This window comes from Macaca nemestrina, chromosome 19, assembly GCF_043159975.1.
Source record: "Macaca nemestrina isolate mMacNem1 chromosome 19, mMacNem.hap1, whole genome shotgun sequence".
Classification (NCBI taxonomy): Eukaryota; Metazoa; Chordata; class Mammalia; order Primates; family Cercopithecidae; genus Macaca; species Macaca nemestrina.
This window is the reverse complement of record NC_092143.1, coordinates 745,383-769,317: the sequence shown is the minus strand read 5'-3', so window position 1 is coordinate 769,317 and position 23,935 is coordinate 745,383. Positions and strand designations below refer to the sequence as shown.

The window sequence follows — 23,935 nt, the reverse complement described above, 5'->3', positions numbered from 1 at the left end:
CATGTTATATAGCTATAATAATTGACACTTTGTGGTATTGGTGGAGGGATACTTACATAGATCAGTGGAACAGAACAGAGAACCCAGAAACAGGTCCACAAAAAAATTCCTGATTAACTTTTGACAGAGGTTCGAAAGTGATTCAGTAAAGTAAATATAGCCTTTTCAACAAATAATAAGACATCCATAAGCCAAAAAAAATGAATCTTGACCTAATCCCACAGCTTATACAAAAATTAACTCAAAATGGATCATGATTTAAATGTAAAATTAAACATTACAAAAACAGCAGGAGAAGCGTGGGTGTGGTGGCTGATGCCAGTAATTCCAGCACTTTTGGAGGTTGAGGCAGATAGGATTACTTGAGTTCAGGAGTTCGAGACCAGCCTGAGCAACATAGTGAGACCTTGTCTCTATGAAAAGTAAAAAAGTTAGCCAGGCATGGTAGTGCACACCTGTAGTCCCAGCTACTCAAGAGACTGAGGTGGGAGGATTGCTTGAGCCTGGGAGATCAAGGCTGCAATGAGCTGAGATTGAGGCCGCAGTAAGCCACGATCACACCATTGCACTGGTGTTGCCTAGGTGATATCTCATAATAAATAAATAAATAAATAAATAATAACAGAAGAAAACCTTTGAGATGTTGGGCTAAGCAAATCATTCTCGACACCAAAAGCACAGCCAATAAAAGAAAAAAAAAGGATAAATTGGATGTTATCAAAATTAAAATATTTTGCTCTGCAAAAGACCTTGTGTGAAGGTTTTAAAGATAAGCTATAGACTTTGAGGCAATATTTGCAAACTGCATACCCAACCAAGGACTAGTATCTAGAATGCATTTTAAAACTCTCAAAACTCAACAGCAAAATAACAAACAATCCAAATAGAAAATGAGCAAAACACATGAAAAATTATTTCACCAAAGAGAATAGATAGATGACAAAGAAGTGCATGAAAAGGTCTTCAATGTCACTAGCTATTAACAACATGCAAATTAAAAGACAGTGAGGAGTGATGTCATCAATATGGCAAAATAGAAGTTTCCAGTTTTCACACTTTTAGAGAAACAATTTGAGCAACCATCCACACACAAAAATACCTTCACAAGAACTAAGGAATCCAGGTGAGAGATTAGCACTTGAATGGAGCACAGGAATAAGGAAAGATGCATTGAAAAAGGAAGGAGAGTTTCACATTAACTCATACCACTCTTCCCCCAAGTCCACATAGCATAACATGGAAAGGAATACTCTCCACATGGAAGGAGAGCTCGACTTCACTGTGGACCCCAATACGAGGTCCCTCCCCCTCCCCAGGGTGAACCTTGGTGCCAGGCTGACCCCTGAAGACCCAGGTGCCAGGACTGCACCTACAGGCCTAGCCTCCAGGCCCACCCTAGCTCCAGGCAAGTCCTCACAGCCACATGCTCCAGGCCTACCCCAGCACAAGGATGGCCTCTGCAGCCCAGGTACCAGGCTGGCTCTTGCAGACCCAGGTATCACCTACTCATGCAGACCCAAACTCCAGGCCTGTCCTATGGACCCAGGCACCAAGCTGGCCCTTGTAAACCCAGGCAGCAAGCTAACCTGCCTGAGGACTCCAGCAGCAGGCTTTCCTATGGAAGTACTCTTGCCCCTCCTTAGAATCTCGGGGTGGGCTGACTGACAAAGGGCTCTCCCTGCCAAAGTCAGTGTGTAAAGACTGGAAGAGGTGCTTACTTCTTTAAAAACTCAGATACCAATGCAAGACCACAAGGATCATGAATCCTCGGGGAACATGACATCACTAAATACACAAAATAAAGCACCAATAACCAAACCTAAAGAAATGGAGATCTACAAATAGCCTGACAAAGAATTCAAAATAATCATCTTAAAGAAGCTTGGTGAGCTACAAGAGAACACAAATAGACAACTAAACAAAAATCAAGAAAATAATACATGAGCAAAATTAGAAGTTCAACAGCAAAGAGAGAGAAACCATAAAAGAGACCCAAACAGAAATTCTAGAGATAAGGTACAGATGATTGAATTGAAAAATTCTATAGAGATTTCAACAGTAGACTCAATTAAGCAGAAGAAATAATCAGCAATCTTAAGGATAGGACATTTGTAGTTATTCAATCAGAAGAGCAAGAAAAAGTGTGAAGAAATCCTAGAGACTTATGGGCTTTCAGCAAGCAAACCGATATATGCAATAAAGGTGTTCCAGAAGGAGTGGAGAATGAAAAAGGTGAGGAAAGCTTATTTAAAGAAACAATGGTGGAAAACTTCCCAAATTTAGAGAGGGAAATAAACATCCAGATCCATGAAGCCCAAAGACCCCAAATAGATTAAACATAAAGAGATATTTACCAAGACACATTATAATAAAATTCTCAAAAGTCAAGGACAATGAGAATTTTGAAAGCAGCAAAGAAATCAATTTATCACATATAAGGGAATTCCCCCATAAGACTTTTGGCATATTTCTCAGCAGAAACCTTGCAGGCCAGGAGAGCATGGGATCATATATTCAAAGTCCCGGAAAAAAATTGCCAGTCAAGAATATTATACCTGGCAAAGCTGTCCTCCAGAAATTAAGGAGTGATAATGATTTTCCTAGACAAATAAAAGCTTAGGGAGTTTATCACCACTAAATCTGCCTCACCAGAAATGCTGAATGTTCTTCAAGTTGAAATGAAAGTTCACTAATAGCATGAAAAAATATTAAAGGATAAAACTTATTGTAATGCAAGAATATAGTCAAACTCAGAATGTTCTAATACTGTAATGGTGTCATAAGTCACCATTAACCCCAGCATAAAAGTAGAAAGACAAAAGTATTAAAAATAAGTATAGCTACAATAATTTGTTAATGAATACGTAATATATAATGTAAATTGTGACATCAATAACATAAAATGTGTGAGGAAAAGAAAAAGTATAGAGTTTTTGTTTACAGTTGAAGTTAAGTTGTTATCAGCTTAAATAAACTGTTACAACTAAAAGATATTTTAGGCTGGGTGCAGTAGCTCACGCCTGTAATCCCAGCACTTTGGGAGGCCGAGGTGGGTGGATCATAAGGTCAGGAGATTGAGACCATCCTGGCTAACACAGTGAAACCCAATCTCTACTAAAAATACAAAAAATTAGCCGGGCATGGTGGCAGGCACCTGTAGTCCCAGCTACTCAGTAGACTGAGGCAGGAGAATGGCATGAACCCGGGAGGAGGAGCTTGCAATGAGCTGAGATAGCGCCACTGCACTCCAGCCTGGGTGAAAGAGAGAGACTCTGTCTCAAAAAAAAAAAAAAAAAAGAGAGAGAAATTTTATGTATGTCTCACAGTAACTAAAAAGAAAAAAATTGTAATAGATACACAAAAGAGAAAGAGAAAGGAATCAAAGCATACACTATGAAAAAATTGTCACATCACAAAGACAGCAAAAGAAGAAGAAAGAATCAAAGGAACTACAAAACAGTCGAGAACAATTAACAAAATGGCAGTAGTAATTTCTTACCTATCAATAATTACTTTAAATGTAAATGGATGAAATTCTCCAATCAAAAGACATAGAATCATTGAATGGATTTAAAAACAAAATCCAACCCTATGCTGCCTACAAGAGACTTGCTTTAGACTTGCATAGGCTGAAAGTGAAGAGACAGAAAAAGATATTCCATGCAAATGGTAACCAACAGAGAGCAGGGGCGGTTATACTTATATAAGACCAAATATATCTACACTCTCATGAGCATTGCAGCATCATTCACAATAGCCAAGATATGAAATCCACCTAAGTACCCATTTATGGGTGAGTGGCTAAAGAACAGAGACACACACACAACAGAACATCATTCAGCCTTGAGAAATGTATAAAGAACCTGGAGGACGTTATGCTGCGTGAAATAAGCCAGGCATGGAAAAACAGTAATGTGTGATCTCACTTGTATGTGGAATCTAAGGAAGTTGAACTCAGAAGCAGAGAGAGTGGTGGTTGCCAGGGGACTGAGGGTGGAGGAACTGATGGTGATCAAAGGGTACAAAGTTTTAGTTATACAGGATTAATCACTTCCAGAGATCTAACATGCAGCATGGTGACTATAGCTAATAATACCATATTGCATACTTGAATTTTTCTAAGAGAGTAGATCTTAAATGTTCTCACCACACACAAAAAAGGTAACTGTGTGAAGTGATGGATATATTCCTTAGCTTGATTGTGGTAATCATAATGTATTCATATATCAAAACACCACAGTGTGCACCTTTAATTAGACATCAATAAAGTGGGACAAATGAATACGGTGAGATGTCACCACACACCTATCAGAATGCCTACAATTAAAAATGGTGACATCAAATGCTGGCAAGGATGCTGATAAACTCTTTCTCTCATACAATGCTGGTGGGAATGTCAAGTAGTACAACCACCCCAGAAGGAATTTGGCAGTTTCTTTAAAAACTAAATATGCAACCAGCCAGTCAGTAAGGGGGAAAAGGATAAATTGAATTTTGTCAAAAGTAAAACCTTTTATCCACCAATGAGCATTTATCCCAGAGAGGAAAAGCAACCTGTGTGGAAATGCTTGTAACTGCTGTGTTCATAACAGCCAAGTCCGGGAAATAACCCAAATATTCTCCCACTTGTTGTTAAACAAATGCCAGTGCATCCATCCCATGGAATACTACTCTGCGATAAAAAGGGATGCACTTCTGATGTATTCAGCATCCCAGATGAATCTCCGGGGAATTATTCTGAGTGGAAAAAGCCAATCCTAAAAGGTTACATAGGGTGTGATTCAACTTTTATAACATTCTCGAAATGACAAAAGTATGACGATGAAGAACAGATTAATGGTTTCCAGGGGTTCAGGAGGAGGTGGCTGGGCATCCGCAGGAGGGACTCTGGTGTGAGGAGAGCTCTGTGTCTGGACGTGTCCGTGTCGGCGTCCCGGTGGAGAGGGTGTTCCACGGCTTAGGGGAGGCTGCCATGGGGAAAACTGAGGAAAGGGTGTGAGGGTGCCCCTGCTGTATTGTTTCTTACAACTGCATGTGAATCTGCAGTTACCTCAAAATTTGATTTTGAAACTTTTTGGAGCAATTATATGCAGCTCTACTGTATATACCCTGCTTTGTGGATAAGAGTTATTAGCTATTAGTTACCAAGTTTCTATATGTATTATAGACTTGGAGATTGTGTCCCATAAATCATAACTGAAAAATAATTATCAATTTCTCAGTCAAAAACATGGCTAAAAATGGATCTCATTAGCAAGTTCTCTTCTGAACAGAACCAAAACCTTGCTAATTACATCTTATTCATTTTATACACTTGTGTGTATTTATGAAAAATAGAACCCTTTTATAATTTATGGAACTTTGGTATATGGAAAATAAAAGTATTTCAAATCAAAATAGTTGAGATCCGCACGTGAACTTGTATGTGCGTCGGAAAGAGATCACAGGAATGAAGCTAATGTTACTCATCTTCATTTTACAACAAAAATCTCCTGAGTCATATTTTATTCAAAATTATTTATGTTTGGCTTTTTGTAACCCATGGGTGATTATAGTCTTAAATCATCTAATGTTTCTCTTGATAGGATAAGTAAGAATTGGGAAATAAAAACTGCACTGGCACCGTAAATACTAGCCTGGGACTGAAGTTAGATACATTGTATTTTAAACAATTCTCAGCTGCAGTCTATGCTGGCTGGTTGGTTGAAGAAGTTACCTTATTTAGATGGTTTTTCCAAGGTCACATGGCCCTGTTTGTGAACCCGTGTCACCGCCGAGGTTAAGAGTTCCAACTGAAAGGCAAAGTGTGCACCTGGGAAAAGGCCCCACGGAGGAGCCTAGAATCGTCTTCCCGAAAGGTGTGGGTCACAAGGGTTTCATTTCCTGCGAACAAACTCGTTCGGCCACAGGGCGGCCGGTGGTAAGACGACATGGGGAAGGTAAGAGACGCTTGAACCAAATTTGTGAAGGTGCCAGAGCCAGAACAGAGGCAGCAGCGGCTGATAAAAGCGTCTATCTGCAATGACTGGATTATCTGGCAGCATCTACTGCATGACCAATGCTTTCAGTCCTGAAGAGTTGGCTTCTGAGCTTCAGTGAAACATCCCGAGCTACCTCCTTGCTGTGCTTCTCGGACGGCAGCCCTCCTGGCCTCGTACAAGGTCCCCCAGGCGCCTTGGGATGTGGGGCTTCTCCCTCAGGAACTGTGGACATTTGGGGTCGGAAAGCTTCGCTGGGAGCCATCCTGGGCACTGCGGGTGCTGAGCAGCATTCCTGACCCCCACGCCTCCACGCCGGGGATGCCTCCATCCCCCGTCGAGACAATCAAACCTGGACATTGCCAGGGGCCCCGTGGGATCTGAGGGTCGCCGTGGATCCCAGCTGAGAAGCCCTGGTCTGGAAACCATGCTGAGCAATCTTTACCCGGCAGTGAGGACCACGCTCCCTGTGGAAGCCCTGGTGGGTCTTGTTCATGTAGATTAACAGCCCCACTAACTGCAAGGCACTCGCCCCATGAGCCATCATCCATGCACATAAGCACTTACAGAGATTCTAATAGTAACTCAGAATGGTAAATACCATTGTATCCCAGTGACTTCTCCTTACTGATTACATTCGAGAAAGCCTGATACGCTTGGTAGTGGCAGTCGCAGCTTTTCCCGGTGACACACTCATATTGCATATGGACCCGCCCTTGCTGTGGCATCCTGGAGGCTGGCACCCGCTTGCTGGCGGCAGTGAGGCCATGTGTCCCCTGGGCCAGGCTCGTGATCAGGGATGGTGGTGACATAATGCCTGGGGCACTGAGCTTGTGGTTCAGTTAAGCCACAATTTAATTTAAACTGCTTGAGAGTCCATTTCATTTGTTTATGTGTATTTAGCCAGATTTAAACAAAATAGTCACTGTTTTCCTTGGGACTGAAGGAGTGGATTAGCAGGGAGGAATCCTGGGCAAACAGGGAGTGAGGGATGGGGAGCGGTACACGGACCCTGACCTGGGGCCCTGAGCAGAGCAAACTTGCAGAGCTTCTCCCGGTGAAGGCGGAATGTCGGAAACCCCAGCGCGGGCTCAGTTGCTGCCAGAGGCCAATGATGAACCCGAACCTCATCCGTCCTTGATCTCTGGGGCTGGTGGTGACACATATGCTTCTAAGTAGGGTTTGTCTTTTGCTTGGAAGGAAATATTAGAATTATTTCACCCCAACCCGCTGCATTCATTACTTAGAGCTGTGCAGCTTAAAACACCAGAAATGTGCTCTGTCAACCCTGGGAGTCCCAAGTGCAGCGTAGGGGACCACAGGCCTGTGCTGTCTCTGAACCGCTGGGGAGGGGCCTGCGTTGCTGCTCCCAGCTCCTGCAGCACCGCCAATCCTCGGCCCTCCTTGGCTGTGACCTTGGCCTCTGCATCCCACGGCCTCAGTGTCGGCCTCATGGGGACGCCCGTCCCTGGCCTCGGGCCCACCCTAGGGGCCTTGTCTTAGCCACATCCGCAAATACCCTGTTTCCCGATGAAGTCCGTCTCACAGGTCCCGGGGCTGAGACTGGCACAAGCTTCCGGGAACGCTGTGGAACCCACAGCTCTGCCTTTGGGCAGCGGCCATGTGGGGGAAGGAAGGAGGCAGGGACTGTGGCCCACGCGCTGGGGCACAGCTGCACTGTTCTGTGTATTTCGCTGAAAAAGCATCCTCTCGCCATGCCTGCCCCCGGGAGCATCCGTTCCCCAGAGGCCACAGCATTCCCGGTGAAGCCAGACTGCCCGGCTGGAAGAGCCTCATCCCTGAGGAGTGGCCTCGGGCAGGTGCCTTCCACCCTCTGTGCCTCGGTCCGCATGGGGCACTTGTACCCACAGCACAGGCTGTTAGGGGTTAATGACTGCCTGGCGCCTGTGAAGTTCTCTGTGTTTGTTGAATCAACAAAGTAAAAGAGCCGTGGATAATGAGTGCTTCCTGGACACGGGATCCGTGCGGACATAGGTGAGGCCTGGGCCCGAGTTCTCCCTCCCACGCAGGCCACTCGGCCGCTCTGCACACCAAGCCCCACCTCCACACCCAGCCCCTCTGCCAGCCCCATCCTGTCTTCAGTCAGCCTCCCTTAGAGGGAGCCTGGACCTCACAGCCTGGACCCCTCAACGCCCACAGTCTCCCCAGAGGGGCCTCCGAGCGTAGTCCTGTCCTTAACCCCTGATTCCTTTATTCGGAATCCTAATGGTCTCACTGAGCGCTGACTATGTGCAAGCGATGTCCCGGGGAAGAAGACACAGCAGAAAACAAAATCACACACAACCTGCCCTCCCAGCGCTGAGCTTCTGGGGGGCACAGGTGCCCCTCCTGGCTCAGAAGATGGGACCCCTCACCCCCAGCTGACCACATCTTCTGCCCTGTGCTCGGGCAGGTGCATCCGACCTCATCCAGAGCAAGGACGTCCATGTGCAGGAGCCGCATCTGGACAGGCCGCACCTGCCTCCCCTCCTCGCCTTCCCCTGCGTCAGCGTGGGAGCCTCTGCTCTGGCAGCAGGTTACACCAAGCGCCGTGGTCAAGACAACCGTTGTTTCTTAGCTGTCCTGGTTTCTGAGGGTCAGGATTTCTCAGGGCCCAGGGCAGACGCTTTCTCTGCTGCGTGGAGTCTGGGCCTCGGCTGGAGGCAGAGCAGAGGCTGGGGCCGCCGGAGTCTTGTTCTTGCATGGCTGCGGCCTGATGCTGGTTGTCGGCCGCCCTGGGTGTCCTGGGAGCAGGAGCGCGTGGAAGGCCCAGCCTCTCAGAGACCCCCCCACATAATCACACAGTGAGACGTCTGCTGTGGTTCAATGGGAGGGACCCGAGACCCCACCCAGGCTCATTGGGAGGGACCTGAGACCCCACCTGGCCATGGGAGGAGTGTCCCGGGCACCTAAAGGGCTGGCAGGGCCGTGTGCAAACCTGCTGCCATCGCTGGTCCTGGCTCTCCTGACCTTCCTCCTCCCTGCTGCCGTCATCCATGTACCCAGCACACACGTGCACACATACGTGGATACATGGACATAAACATAAACTTTACCCAGACAGCCAAAGCCCCTCCCTCTCTCTACTCATATCTTCCTCCCTCTCCACGCAGAGGTGATTGAAGTTTGTATAAAATTGGGATTATTCTGTTCCTTGAATATCTGGTAGAACTCTTGACAAAGTCATTTGAGTTTGATTTTTGGAAGAAAAATAGATTTGTAATTACCATTTCCGTTTCTTTAGTAATTTTGTATTTATTCAGAGTTCCTATTTCTTAAGTCAATTCTAGAACTCCACGTTTTATTGCCTTTATTGGCATGAAGCCATTATGAGTGTTTTCTCATGATGTTTTCTTCTCTACCGGATCTGAAGTTATTCTCTTTTCTGATCTTCATTTTTAAATTTGAGCCTTCTCTTCCTTCCCCTCAGTTCTGTTGTTGTTTCCTTTCCTATTTGTCTTTTTGAGAGCACGTTTTGGCCTCTCTGCCTTTCTTTGGGTTTTCACAGTAAGACAATCTGCAGAAATTTTTTAGCTACGATGCGTTTCTTCTTAAATTACTAAACATACAGGCTTCATAGAGTAAATCCTTTTCTGTGAGTTTCTTTGTATAAAACTAGGAGAGATCATGGCCCAGTAAGAACTCGAACGCACGTTGCTTTCGTACCCACGGGGGCAGGTGCTGGAGGTGGTTCAAGACCAGGTGGCTACACAGAGTAGACGGAGCCCGTGGTTCCAGCTCCTGCGCCGAACATCCATGGAGTCCTCATGTTACTGGAAATGGGTCCCAATCCAGACCCCAGAGAGAGTCCTTGGATCTCAGGCAAGAAAGAATTCAGGGCGCGTCCACTGCATGCAGCAAAAGCAAGTTTATTAAGAAAGTAAAGGTGAATTGGCAGCTGCTCCATACACAGAGCAGGACGTTCCCAAGAGTAAGAGGAGGAACGCGTCCACCCTAGGTACAATGCTTTTTTATATATAAGGTAAAAAAAAGATCGTAGGGAGATTGCTCTGCTACAAGGGTTTGTGATAACAGATTAATTTTCTTTATTACTATATTTTGCAATAATCAATATTATTATCTTTAAAGCAAAATTGGGAACGCTGCTGTTTTCAAGATATCGGGGTTATCAGGACACTCCTAAGTCTGGGTCTGTTTAGTAAACATTATCAATCTATTCCCTTAGCCATAAGCATCTAGAGTCTAGGAATACCTAACCTCCTGGGAGTCAGCCCAGCAAGTCCCAGCCTCATTTTCCAGCCCTCAGTCAAGATGGAGTCACTCTGGTTCGAACGCCTGTGACACTCAGAGGATGCACCTGATACTAAACCAGTAAGAGCAGACACTGCAGATACTACCCTTCATCTCAAGGAAGTGACCTGATAGCCTTTCAGGCTACACTATATGTGTGCATGTGCAGGTGTGTGATTGTGTGCAGCGTGCAAGTGTGAGTGAATGTGTGTGAATGTGTATGCATGTGTGAGCGTGTGAATGTGTGTGTGAATGTGCATGTGTGTGTATGCATGTGTGAATGTGAGTGTGTTAATGTGCATGCTTTGTGCATGTGTGAATGTGTATGCCTATGTCAATGTGTGTGTGAATGCGCATGTATGTGAATGTGTGTTTTGTGCATGTGTGAATGTGTATGCCTGTGTGAATATGCATGTGTGAGTGTGTGAATGTGTCTGTGAATGTATGTTAATGTGTGCGTGAATGTGCATGTGTGTGTAAATGTGTGTGTGCATGTGTGAATGTGTGAATGTGTGTGTTTTGTGCATGTGTGAATGTGTATGTCTGTGTGAATATGCATGTGGGTGTGAATGTGAGTGTGTTAACGTGTGTGAATGTGCATGTATGTGTGTGTGTATATGAGTGTGTGTGTGCACGTACACGTGTGAGCACTTATGCACCAGGACTATTCTAGGCATCCACATTGGTTGTCAATCCTCACAACAGCCTTGTAAGATAGGTGCTATTCTATTACGATTTATTTTTGTTTTATAAATGCAGAATCTGAGGCTTAGCAAAATTAAGTCGGTTTTCCAGGGCTGTTTGGCCCGTGCGGGCCGCGGCACGCACCTGCTTCCGTCTGCCCTCGCTCTAATTGTTGGCTGCACTGACGCTCTGCTCGTGAGACATCCTGTGACGACTCGGGTTGGGGCTGGAATTGGGGGGATGGCAAGCGCTGTGTGTGCATTTCACTCCCGCCAGCAGGGTCCCCCGCCTCCAGTGACCTTGTTTCAGGGAAGCGCCCCCCATTTCCCAAGCGCCCGCCCCGGGGAAAAGCTGGCGGGGACATCGTCCTTTCCAGCAACGTGCCAGTCATCTCCAGCAGCGCAAACGATGCCTGCTCCGAACAGTTCGACCCCATGAGGAACATTCTGTATTCAACTTAATCTTTGCTTTATGTCTGTAATATTGAAGCACGTCTAAAGAGCCCGCGCACTGTCAGAATCTAATTGTGCATAAGAGATTTCGACTTTAATTAAAGAAACAGGGGAAGGTTCCTTTAGGTCTCAGCCCCTTCACTCGCAGGGAGCATCTCAGTACAGGGGTCTCCGGGAGCCCAGTTCCAGCCTCCTTTGAGGGGCCTGGGACCACTTGGGCTTCGCCCCGACAATGACGGCCGCATTCCTCGAAGATCCCCGTTGTCCACGCGGATGGCAGCTCACCAGCGTCTGCGCCCGGGCGTGGGCCGCCCTCTGGAGATGAGCTAGATGTTGAAGCCACGGACAGGGGACGAAGTGGCTTCTCCAGCTTCCCGGCCGACCAGGGGCGGAGCCGTAATTAAAGTCCAGGCCTCCTGCCGGTTCAGGGTTCTTTCTGGTACAAAGCAGTGTCCGCGTGGGGCCAAAGCCTCCTGCCTTAGCAGGGTCTTTGTCATTTCTTTGGGGGTCCCTGTGTCAGTGCAGACCAGTTCCCCCCACTCCCGCAGTGGAGCAGGCCCTGGGCAGGACTCGGCACCGCGTGGATGCTCCGTGCGTGCTGGACACGCGGACAGCCTGAGACCGGTCCTTCCCTCGTGTGTCCCTGCAGCAATGCGTCCTGGTCACCTGCGTGTGCCCTGAAGTATTCCCAGGAACACGAGCTTGGGCAAAGCGGACAGTGGGCGTGTCCTCGAGACACTTACATCCTAGTGGGAGCGGACAGAAAATAACACTGGGCAAAAATAATGCGCGAATCGTTCAGTCCTTTAGGGGAGAAAAGAACGCGGCAAAGTGAGGTGGCCTGGCTTCAGCGTGAACCGAGTGGCGCAGGTGAGTCTGACGAGAAGGCAGGTTTGAGCAAAGGCCGAGCGTGAGGGGTCACCGTGGGCATCGCCGAGCAACTGTTCAGGCAGAGGAGCGGCTGTGCTGACGCATGAGGCGGGACTCGTCTGGGTGCCCAGGGGAGCAAGGAGGGGCGGGAGAGACCGGCCTAGTTCGGCGTTTTGAGCAGAGGGTGGCCTGTGGTGTTAGGAGGCCCCCTGGTCGCTGAGCTGGGGACAGAGGGCAAGAGGAGGAGGCGGGAACCTGCTAGGGCTGTGGATGCAGCAGACAGGAGGCTCAGAGCAGAGGCGGCAGTGAGCCAGAAGCTTCTAGATGTCAGGCAGCCGGTGTCAGCAGCGCCTAGCTGTGGGTGATCCCCGGGACCCTGGCAGAAGGCCGGGGTGGGACTACAGGCCAGGCCTAAAGCCTCAACATCTGTGCTGGGCAGATGGCCCCGGGCCAGGGACAGATGCAGCTCCCTCCTGGGCCTGAGACAGGTGCCACCCCAAGGCAGGCACTACTTGAGTGGCAGGTGGCCCGACGCTGTGGGCCTCAGGGTGGAGAGCCGCACTCAGGGGGCTTCCCCTCTGGTTTCCAACCTTGGGATCCAGCCTGTGAAACAGCACAGACTGGTTTCCTCTGGAATCCACCATGCATGGAGGAACGAGCAGGCCCATGTCCAGGGTAGCCCTGCCCGGTTCCAACCCGGTTCTTCTGCAGGAGGCCCCTGGGGAGCGCTGGCTGCACCTGCGGCTGTTTCCTGGTTGTGGGCTCAGGCGTCCAGGCCTGGCGTGGAGGGAAGGCAGGGGGCTGCCTGTGTGCAGGAGGAGCAAAGCCTTCTGCTTCCGTCACCGCCCGGCAGAGCCTCACCGTCCCAGCCCCGTTCACCAGAGCCCCCAGCCCCTGTGTGAGGGCAGCAGTGGTCGTGTCCTGCCTGGGCACTGTCACAACACTTGCATGAGGAAACACAAGAGCTTTCCAATACCCCAAGCTCGGCATCATCAAGTTCCCCGGCTACGTTTATTTTAAAGGTAAATGTCGGCCGGGCGTGGTGGCTCAAGCCTGTAATCCCAGCACTTTGGGAGGCCGAGACGGGCGGATCACGAGGTCAGGAGATCGAGACCATCCTGGCTAATACGGTGAAACCCGTCTCTACTAAAAATTACAAAAAACTAGCCGGGCGAGGTGGCGGGCGCCTGTAGTCCCAGCTACTGGGGAGGCTGAGGCAGGAGAATGGTATAAACCCGGGAGGCGGAGCTTGCAGTGAGCTGAGATCCGGCCACTGCACTCCAGCCTGGGCGACAGAGCCGGACTCCGTCTCAAAAAAAAAAAAAAAAGGTAAATGTCACAGAGGTCTCCGTGGAGGGCCCCGGGGTGCACGATTCTTCATCCTCAAAGAGCCTTTAATGGCAGACCTCCTGCCTTCCGTAAGGCTGGTAAAATCCAAGTCTTTATACATTGCTTTTCATTGGCTTATTTTTGCCTCTTCTGAGCTTCCTGGTAAACTAATTTTGGTGATTTTACTTTGTCCTCCATGTGTGACTTTTCTGTCCTATTTGCCTCCTGTGGACCCCTGATGCCTCTGGGAGACGGTCCTCAGCATGAGACCTTCCTACTTTCAATCGTGTCTACTGACTGTACTTTTTCATTTCTAGTTTTGTTTCTTATTTAGATTCTCTTGGGATTTTTTGTTTTTGTTTTTGTTTTGTTGTTGTTGTTTGTTTTCTTTTTGTAATGTCTTTGTTTTCCCTCATGTTTTTACTTCCTTCGTTCATTATTTTTTATAATTCCGTTTTCTAAAGTTCCCAGAGGCTGTGTGTGCTGGTGTGTGCTCACGGTGGACTCTTGCTGTGTGTGGTTTGTCATTTTAGTTTCGGTTCATCTTGGTTGGGGCTTTGTCTGTGGGAATCCCACGAGGCTTGAACTGAGAGCACCTCCGGGCCAGAGCCCTGCTGACATTGGGCTGCATAAGTCTTTGCTCTGGGGGCCCGTCCTGTGCAGGGCATTGGCAGTATCTCTGGTTTCTACCCACTGGACGCCAGTCACAGCAGTCATGACCATCACACATGTCTGCAGACCTTGCCGGCTGCCCCAGGGCAGAATTGCCCCCACTGCTGGGAACTGCGGCTTTGGCTGGTTCTCTGCTTGGCTCTGTGAGCTTCAGGGGTATCGCGGCCACCACCTGTGTGTGATCATTTCTTGGCTGTTATCACCCACCAAAATTCCAGCCTCACCCCACTGGGCACGCTAGGCTCATAGACACACAGCATCGTTTTTGACCTGGCCGAGAGAGAGGCCTTGAAACCTTCCGGTACTGGCTGGTGGGTTTCCTTCCCGATCGCCCTCTGTGGAGGGGCCCTGCATGGCCCCTGCTTTCCTTAGATCAGTTCAGCCTCTGCCCTCGTGCTGTGACGGCCGTTCCCGCTCACCTCTGTCATCACCGAACCAGACGCCACACTCTTCACAAGACTGTGTCGTCAAACTGGTTGATCTACTCTAATACCTTGTGGCAATTCAAGATGCTTATTTTTGCTCTTATGAATGAAATTGAGCATGATTTTTCATATGTTGAAAGCCTTTTCCCCCCTTGATGTGAACTTTATGTCAGTTGGCCCATTTTTTTCTTCTGAGCTGTTTGTAGTCTTTCTTTTGCTGACGTTTTGCAGAGAATGGGGAGGAACTCCAGAGCTTCCAGAAGTAACTTTGCAATCTCTTAAGTAATTAGCTTTAGAACACTTTAGCATATAATTTATGTCCATATTTTAACATGTATGTTCTGGGAGGAAGAAAGCCTTTTACAGCAGAAGTTCCAGGTTGTACCTGACTATCCAGTTATTTTAATAATGATTCATCCCTGCCTACAAAAAACTTGGAGCGTGCGATGGCTTTGGCTACAAGGGAAGTCAACCTGTCCCGCAAGCCTGACGTGTGTGCTCCGCGGGGACTGGAGGGTGGGGCGTCAAAGCCACCATTCTCCGCCGTAATAACTCAGGCGACTCTCTGTCCCTTAGGGTGAAACTGGACGTTCATTTTCCAGGTCGAAGCCACTGGTCTCAGCTGTGATTTCACCAGTTCCCTGAAAGAGAATACCCTGAACCTTCATAGAGCCAGGTAAACCCAGAACCTGCCAGAATGGAGCAAGAAACCTCACGTAGCACTGGGATTTCTGTTTTCCATTTCAGAGAGAGGGTCTTCCTTGTGCCTTCTGCTGATGGTGAAGCTGAGACGCTGGCGACTGTTGACACACACCTGTCAAAGGCATGCCTCACAGGCAGCCCAAACTCAGGCGTGGCCCCTCCGAGCCCCACCTGGGACCACAGAGGACAAGGGAGCTCACAGGGCCATCTGCCGTGCCACAAAGGGCTCCAGCAGCTGGGTGTGCACTCTAGGCTTCTTCGACAAACTGGGACAGCCGCTGCTCATTCCGCGCAGTTTCTGAGGCAGCACGTTCAGACGACTTCCTGCCGCATTAGGAAGCTCTGTTTTGTGAGCCCCGGGGAGGCTGGCAGGTTGGCACTTTCAGAGCCTTTAATGCCCCAGAGCACTTGACTTGTAGGGCTCGGGAAATCGCTGCAGCAGGTTTCCATGACCTAAGTAGCCGATTGCTTTTGAATAAAATCAGGTCCCCTGCTCCGGCCCTTCTGCCGGGCCAGCCCTCCGTCTCAGAGGAGCTCTCCTGCTTTTGGACCTCTCTGCCCGCCCCCCAAAGCCGCCCCCCACAGCCCTGTGCAGTATTGGATGAGTCGGACGTGTCTGTGTTCCTCGGATCTATGCTCCAGGCCATGTCCTTGGCATGGGGTGTCTGTCACAGAGATTTAGACCACATGTTCACTGAGTGAACCTTGGGGCGTAGAGGCACACATGACCGTTTGAATCCTGCCCACGTCCCCCCTCTTCTCATGCAGCGAACTTGGCGCTGAAGGTCACAGCACACGTGGTCCTGGTGATCGCTGAGTGCTTCTCTCCTGGCCTCTGTTGCAGTAGCCGTCCAAGGAGCTTTCTCCCATTCAGAAGCGACTTCTGCAATTCTTCACTGGGGGCGCTGAGCTCTTACTGGCAAGCTAACTAATGCCATTTTGTTAGGCTGTCTTTCCCTCCCTCCTTCCTTTTCATTTAACTTTTTCCCCCTAAGATCTCAGGGGAATCACATGCTTGGGTCAAGTGGGCAGTCTGTGAGCTACACTGAGCAAACCCACCATGCCCCTTCTCTGGTTCCTGAGTTGCTGTAGTGGTGGGTTTAAACTTTACTTGGCAGAAGTTCGAGGCTACAGTTGTCGGCAACAACCAAAAAAAGGGCTTGATGTTGACGGTGGGAGGCAGCGGTTCTCGAACCTCAGTGATGAGGCTTGCATGTTACTGGATTCCCCCGAGGCCTACTCACTCAGAATGATTTTTATAAGTTGAAATAAAATTCACATAACGTTGTATTTACCATTTTTACGTGCACGATTCAGTGGTTTTTAGTGTATTAACAATGTTGTACAACCATCACCACTCTCTAATTCCAGGACTTTTCATCATCCCAAAAGAAACTCTGGGCCATTAGCAGTCACTCCTCCTTGCCCCTCCTCCCATTCCCTGGAACCCCTCACCTGCTTTCTGTCTCTGTGAATTTCCTTATCATGGACATTTTATTTTATTTTATTTTATTTTATTTTATTTTTTGAGACAGTGCCACTCTGTTTCCCAGGCTGGAGTACAGTGGCGTGATCTTGTCTCACTGGAACCTCTGCCTCCTGGGTTCAAGCGATTCTCCTGCCTCAGCCTCCTGAGTAGCTGGGATCACAGGCACCCACCACCACGGCCGGCTAGTTTCTGTATTTTTGGTAGAGACGGGGTTTCGCCATGTTGGCCAGGCTGGTCTCAAACTCCTGACCTCAAGTGATCTGCCCGCCTCAGCCTCCCAAAATGCTGGGATGACAGGTGTGAGCCACCGTGCCCGGCTCAGACGCTTTATATAAACGGATTCCCACTATATGTGACCTTTTCTCCTGGCTTCTTTCTCTTAGCACAGGCTTTATCCACGCTGTGGCATTAGCAGCACTTGATTCCTGTTTATGGCTGAGTAACATTCCTGTATGGAGGCCCACGTGTTGCTTCTCTGTTTATCAGTTGATGGAATTTGGGTTCTTTTCACTTTTTGGCAATTATAGTGATGCCACTGTGAACATTTATGTACAAGTTTTTGTGTGAGCACATGTTTTCATTTGTCTTGAGTGTATACCTCGGAGTGGGGTCTCCAGGTCACACGAGAACTCTATGTTTAAAATTTGAGGAACTGCCAGACTGTTTTCCACTGTGGCTGTGACATTTTATGTTCCCACCAGCAATGTACCGGGATCCAATTTTTCCACATCCTTTCCAACACTTGTTGGGTTTTTTTTTTTTTCCCCATTTGTTTGATTATAACTACCCTAGTGGATGAGAAGTGGTATCTTGTAGTTTTAGTTTACGTTTCCATAATGACTAATGATATTGGTCACCTTTTCATGTGCTTATTAGCCATTCACATATTTCCTTGGGAGAAATATCTGTTCAAATCCTCTGCCCATGTGTAATTTGGGTTGTCATTTGTTGCTGGGCTGCGAGAGTTCCTAACATCCTGGATACTAGACTCTTATCAGATATGTGACTCGCAGCTCTTTTTTTCCCACTGTTACTTGTCATTCATTTTCCTGGTGCTGTTCTTTGATATACAAGAGTTTCATTGGAACGAAGTCCAATTTATCTTTTTTCTTTTGTTCCTTGTGCTTTTCGCCTCCTGTTTCAGAAATCAATGTCTCATCCACGGTCGTGAAGATGTACACTCTGTTTTCTCCTACGTGTGTTTTGGAGTTTTAGCTCTTACGTTAAGGTCTTTGATGTAGTTTGAATTAGTTTTGATATATAGTGTGATGTTGGCACCTGTCTTGGTCCATTCAGTGTTGCTATAAAGGAATACCTGAGGCCAGGTAATTCATTTTTAAAAGAAGTTTTAATTGACTCATGATTCTGATGTCTGGAAAAGTTCAGGATCAGGTATCTGCATCTGAGGAAGGCCACAGGTGGCTCCAGTCATGGCAGAAGATGGCACGGAGCTGCTGTGTGTGGAGACCACACGGAGACAGAGGAAGCAAGGGCTAGGGGTGCCAGGCGGGCTCAACAGCCAACTCTGGAGTGAACTCATAGAGCGAGAACTCACTCATTACCATGAAGATACCACCCAGCCATGCGTGAGGGATCTGCCCCCATGACCCAAACCCCTCCCATTAGACCCCACCTCTGACATTGAGTATCAAATTCCAGTATAAGATTTGGAGGCCAATACCCAAACGATAGCAGGGTCCAACTTTATTTTTTTATATGTGGAGAACCGTTTGTTGGAGACAGTATTATTTCTCCATTGAATAGTTTTGACGACCTTGTCAAAAATGAACGGACGGTGGACTCATGGGTCATTTCTGGACTTTGGATTCTGCTCCATTGATGTTTGTGTCTCTCTTTACGCCAGTCCTACACTCTCGACTGCTGCAGCTTTATACTTAGCTTGAGAAAGCAGTAATGGACTAGTCCATGTTCGCATTCCCAGAAAGGAATACCTGACACTGCGTAATTGATAAAGAAAAGAGGTTTAATTCGCTCATGGCTCTGCAGGCTGTGAAGGAAGCCTGGTGCCAACGTCTGCTTGGCTTCTGGGGAGGCTTTGGGAAGCTTCCAGTCATGGCAGAACGCAAAGGGGGAGCAGGCACGTAACATGGTGAAAGCAACAACAAGGTTAGGGGTAGGTACCACACACTTTTAAATGAACATATCTCATTTCTACACAGGATTTAGGTGGAGGCATGTAATAAAATGATATCAAGTAAGTTTGAGCCCTCCAACTTTGTTCTTTGTCAAGATTGCTTTGGCTACCTTGCATTTCCAATAGAATTTTAGGTTCAACTTGTCAATGTCTTCAAAAAAGTTACTGAGATTTTCATATGGATTGGATTGACTCTGTTGATCAACTTAGGGAAGAGTGCCATCGTAACAATATTAGGTCTTCTAATACATGAGCATGGAATGTCTTTTCATTTATTTAGTCTTAAAATTTCTTCCTGCAATGTTTGTAGTTTTCAGTTTTCAGTGTAGATTTCAGTTCACTCCCTGGTTAAATTTATTCCTAAGCATTTTATTCTTTCTGGTGCTCTTACAAATGGAATTTTTTAAACTTCCTTTTCCGGTTATTCATTGCTTTTGTATAGAAATACAACTGATTTTTTTTTTTTTTTTTTTTTTTTTGAGGCGGAGTCTGGCACTCTTGCCCATACTGGAGTGCAGTGGCCCGATCTCGGCTCACTGCAAGCTCCACCTCCTGGGTTCACGCCATTCTCCTGCCTCAGCCTCCCGAGTAGGTGGGACTACAGGCACCCGCCACCTCGCCCGGCTAGTTTTTTTGTATTTTTTAGTAGAGACGGGGTTTCACCGTGTTAGCCAGGATGGTCTCCATCTCCTGACCTCGTGATCCGCCCGTCTCGGCCTCCCAAAGTGCTGGGATTACAGGCTTGAGCCACCGCGCCCGGCCACAACTGATTTTTTATACTGATCTCACGTCTTGCAATTTTGCTGAACCCATTCTCATAGTGGGGTGTGTGTGTGTGTTCTTTAAGGTTTTCTGTACATAAGACCATAAGAACAAGTCATCTCAAAATATAGTTTTACTTTTTTTCTTTTGAGTCTGGATGCCTTTTCTTTCTTTCTCTTGCCTAATTTTTCTGACTAGAATTTCCAGAACAATGTTAAGTAGAACTCATGATAGCAGGCATTTCAGTCTTGTTCCTTGTCCTGGGGGAAAGAATCCAGTCTTTCACAGTTGACTATGAAGTTAGCAGTGAGTTTTTCCTACGTGGACTTTGTCATGTGGAGGAAGTTCTCTTTTAGTCCTAGTTATTGAGTTTTTTGTTTAATCACAAAAGGATGTTAGACTGTGTCAAATCCTTTTTCTGCATCTATTGAAATTATCACGATTTTTTCCCTTCACCCTATAAATACGTATATTATATTAATTTTTGCATACTGTGCCACCCTTGTATTCCTGTGATAAATCTCTATGGTAAATGATCACATGGTCATCGTGTATAATCCTTTTAATATGAAGCTGGATTTATTTTGCTCTTGTTTTGTGGAGGATTTTGCCTGTTTTCTTTTCTCTCTCTCTTTTATTTATTTATTTTTATTTTTTTTTGAGATGGAGTCTCACTCTGTTACCCAGGCTGGAGTGCAGTGGCGTGATCTCGGCTCACTGAAACCTCCGTTCCCAGGTTCAGGCAATTCTCCCTGCCTCAGCCTCCCAAGTAGCTGGGACTACAGACACCTGCCACCACACCTGGCTAATTTTTGTATTTTTAGTAGAGACAGGTTTTTGCCATGTTGGCCAGGCTGGTCTCAAACTCCTGACCTCAGATGATCCACCCACCTCAGGCTCCCAAAGTGCTGGGATTACAGGCGTGAGCCACTGTGCTGGGTCTTTGTCTTTAGACAGTTTGTGGTGCGTCAGTGTGGATGTCTTTGAATTTATCTTACTTGGAGTTTGTTGAGTTTCTTAGATGTGTAGATTAATGTTTTTCATCAAATTTGGAGGGATTTTTAAAACCATATTTCTTCAAATATTCTTTTTTCCCTGTTCTCTTTTTCCTTTCGGGACTCTCATCATTCAAAAGTTGGTACATCTGATGGTCCCACAGGTCTCTTAGGCTCTGTTCAGTTTTCTTCAGTTTTCTTTCTGTTTGTCAGATAGGATACCATCAAATGATGCATCTTCAATTTCTCTGATTATTTCTTCAGTGTGTTCATAGCTGCTGTTGAGACCCTCTAATGAGCTTTTCATTTCAGCTAGTATCTTTCAACACCAGAATTTCTATCACTTTTTTTTTTTATAACTTATCTTTATTGACATTCTCTATTTGGTGAGACATCGTTCTCACAAATTCCTCCAGCTCTCTGAAGATATTAAACAAGCTTAGGTGAAGTATTTTCCTAGTGAGTCCAATATCTGTGTTTCTTCAGAGATATTGTGTTTTAGTTCCTTTTTCCTGTCTATGAGCTACACTCTTGTATTCTTTGCATGCCTTGTAATTTTTTGTTGAAACAAGATTTTTAATAAGTGGCAGTTGTGGAAATCAGACTCCCCTCTCCCCAGGATTTTCTGTAGCTGCTGTGGTTTGTTGAGTAACTTTTGTGAACCAAGTTTGTAAAGTTCATCTTCTTTGTCTGATGTGGCCATTGATGTCTGTTCCATTAGCTTAGAGGGCAGTAAGTGATGCGACATAGATTTTTAAACGTCTGGAATGAAAACTAAAACTTGGTTTTGCAGATGGGCTGTGTGTCTTGGAGCCACCTTCAGCACTCAGCCAGGCTGGTCAAGCCTCTGTCTTGTCACCTCCTGCTCGCAGAATCTGAAGGTCAGTCCCAGGAGGGACTTTAGGGACTTCTCAGGATTTTCCCGGCATGTGCGTGGCATTCCAGACTCCTGGGAACTCTTAGAACCTTATCAAGCCCTTATTTCCGAAATCATCTCATTCCCCAGCCTTTCATCCCCAGCTTTTTGTCTACCTGTGGTCCCAACTATAACCCAGAGGCAGCAAATGGCTAAAACACTTTCCCATCAACGTTTCTGACACACACTCCCCAGGTGGCTGCCTTTGCACAGACAGACTTCCAAGAAACCGGAGATGAGGCTGGGCGCGGTGGCTCACGCCTGTAATCCCAGCACTTTGGGAGGCCGAGACGGGTGGATCACAAGGTCAGGAGATCGAGACCATCCTGGCTAATCCGGTGAAACCCCGTCTCTACTAAAAAACTACAAAAAACTAGCCGGGCGAGGTGGCGGGCGCCTGTAGTCCCAGCTACTCGGGAGGCTGAGGCAGGAGAATGGCGGGAACCCGGGAGGCGGAGCTTGCAGCGAGCTGAGATCCGGCCACTGCACTCCAGCCTGGGCGACAGAGCGAGACTCCGTCTCAAAAAAAAAAAAAAAAAAGAAACCGGAGATGAAGGCAGAGCCTTCCACGGAGCCACAGTAATTACGATTCCTCAAGAATGAGGCCTGTAGCTTCCCCCTCCAGTGCTGCTACTGGTACCGGGAATGCAGGCTGTTGCTTTCAAGGCTGTCGTGGCGCTGGGGAGCAGGGTAAAGCTTATTATTGTGACCAAGACTCAGCTGTTCTTTCTCAGTGCCCCACGGCTGGTGCAAGCTTTTGGTTAGTTTCCAGAGTTCCAAAAAGGCTGACTCTTGACAGTTTTTACCAGGTTTTTCATTGTGTTAAGGTAGGATGGACTTTTGGAGCTCCTTATTCTGCGGTTTCTCCGCCTCACAGAGCCAGGAACGCCGTTTTCCAGCAGGTCCCCTGGCTGATTCCGACGTGGTTAGCTCTCAGGGCACACCGTGGGAAACTAAGCTGGGACTGCGTCTCTCCGGCCAGACATCGCGGCGTCCTCACTGCTCGGTGGGGTCCGCCCTGAAACATCTGGCTCTTTGGAGTTTGAGTGGATTTGTGAAAGCTCCGTTCGACCCCTGGTTCCAAACCCGTAGTGTGAGAACCCAGCTGTTCTCTTGGCGATAACTCAAGGCGGGTCCATAACCTGGAGGGGTCCGCGGGACGCCTGAGGGTCCCCCACGCGGACCAGGTGCAGGGGTCGGGCCTGCGGAGGAGCGGCCAGTGGGCGGGCGGAGGGGTCTCAGAGCTCACCTCCGAGGGTTCGGTGCCGGCCGGCCCCTGGATCCCCGCGGGCGGACGCGCTCCCCCAGCTCAGCCCTCGCGGCCCTAACGCGCTCCTTTCCTTTTGCAGGAGCCCGGCGGGAGCCCCTCGATCCGGTCCGGCCCGGCGCATGGAGCCATGGCCCTGTTCCGCGGGCGGCGGCGGCGGTGGGACCCGCGCCCGCCACGTCATCATCAACGTGGGCGGCTGCCGCGTGCGCCTGGCCTGGGCCGCGCTGGCGCGATGCCCCCTCGCGCGCCTGGAGCGCCTGCGCGCCTGCCGCGGCCACGACGAGCTACTGCGCGTGTGCGACGACTACGACGTGAGCCGCGACGAGTTCTTCTTCGACCGCAGCCCGTGCGCCTTCCGCGCCATCGTGGCGCTGCTGCGCGCGGGGAAGCTGCGGCTGCTGCGGGGCCCGTGCGCGCTGGCGTTCCGCGACGAGCTGGCCTACTGGGGCATCGACGAGGCGCGCCTGGAGCGCTGCTGCCTGCGCCGCCTGCGCCGCCGAGAGGAGGAAGCGGCCGAGGCGCGCGAGGGGCCGGCGGAGCTCGGGGCGCAGGGGAGCCCGGCGCGCGCCCTGGGGCCTCGGGGGCGGCTGCAGCGCGGCCGGCGGCGCCTGCGCGACGTAGTGGACAACCCGCACTCGGGGCTGGCGGGCAAGCTCTTCGCCTGCGTGTCCGTGTCCTTCGTGGCCGTCACGGCCGTGGGCCTCTGCCTGAGCACCATGCCGGACATCCGCGCGGAGGAGGAGCGGGTGAGCGCGGACTTGGGTGGCGGGGACCGGGGCCGGAGCTGGGGCTGGGGTCTGGGTGCGGGGAGGCGGGTGGGGGAAGGGGCTGGAGGCAGCCATGGCCAAGGCCTAGGACCGGGCTGGGGGCTGCCGGGGCCAGGGTGGGCCGGGGCGGGGCTGGAGGCGGCCGGACCGAGGGAGCGCAGCTGATGGTGATCTTGGCCAACCCCCACCCCCAGCGGGAGACTGCAGAGCCTCCAAGT

The 23,935-nt window shown here is 48.7% G+C and overlaps 1 protein-coding gene across 2 annotated transcripts in view; it reads left to right on the top strand.

Annotated features, from left to right (window-relative positions):
- Positions 1 to 23,935, top strand: part of LOC139360115 (potassium voltage-gated channel modifier subfamily G member 2) — an 85,554-nt gene that overhangs the window by 36,306 nt on the left and 25,313 nt on the right. Inside the window, exons 2-3 of one of the 2 annotated variants that reach the window (XM_071085798.1) lie at positions 15,238 to 15,337; positions 23,030 to 23,696. In XM_071085798.1, coding sequence (XP_070941899.1) covers positions 23,070 to 23,696 — 627 coding nt within the window. In that variant the 5' untranslated portion in view covers positions 15,238 to 15,337; positions 23,030 to 23,069. Of the gene's footprint in view, positions 1 to 13,553; positions 15,338 to 23,029; positions 23,697 to 23,935 lie in introns of those variants that run through there. The other variant, XM_071085797.1, reaches the window with a different exon arrangement.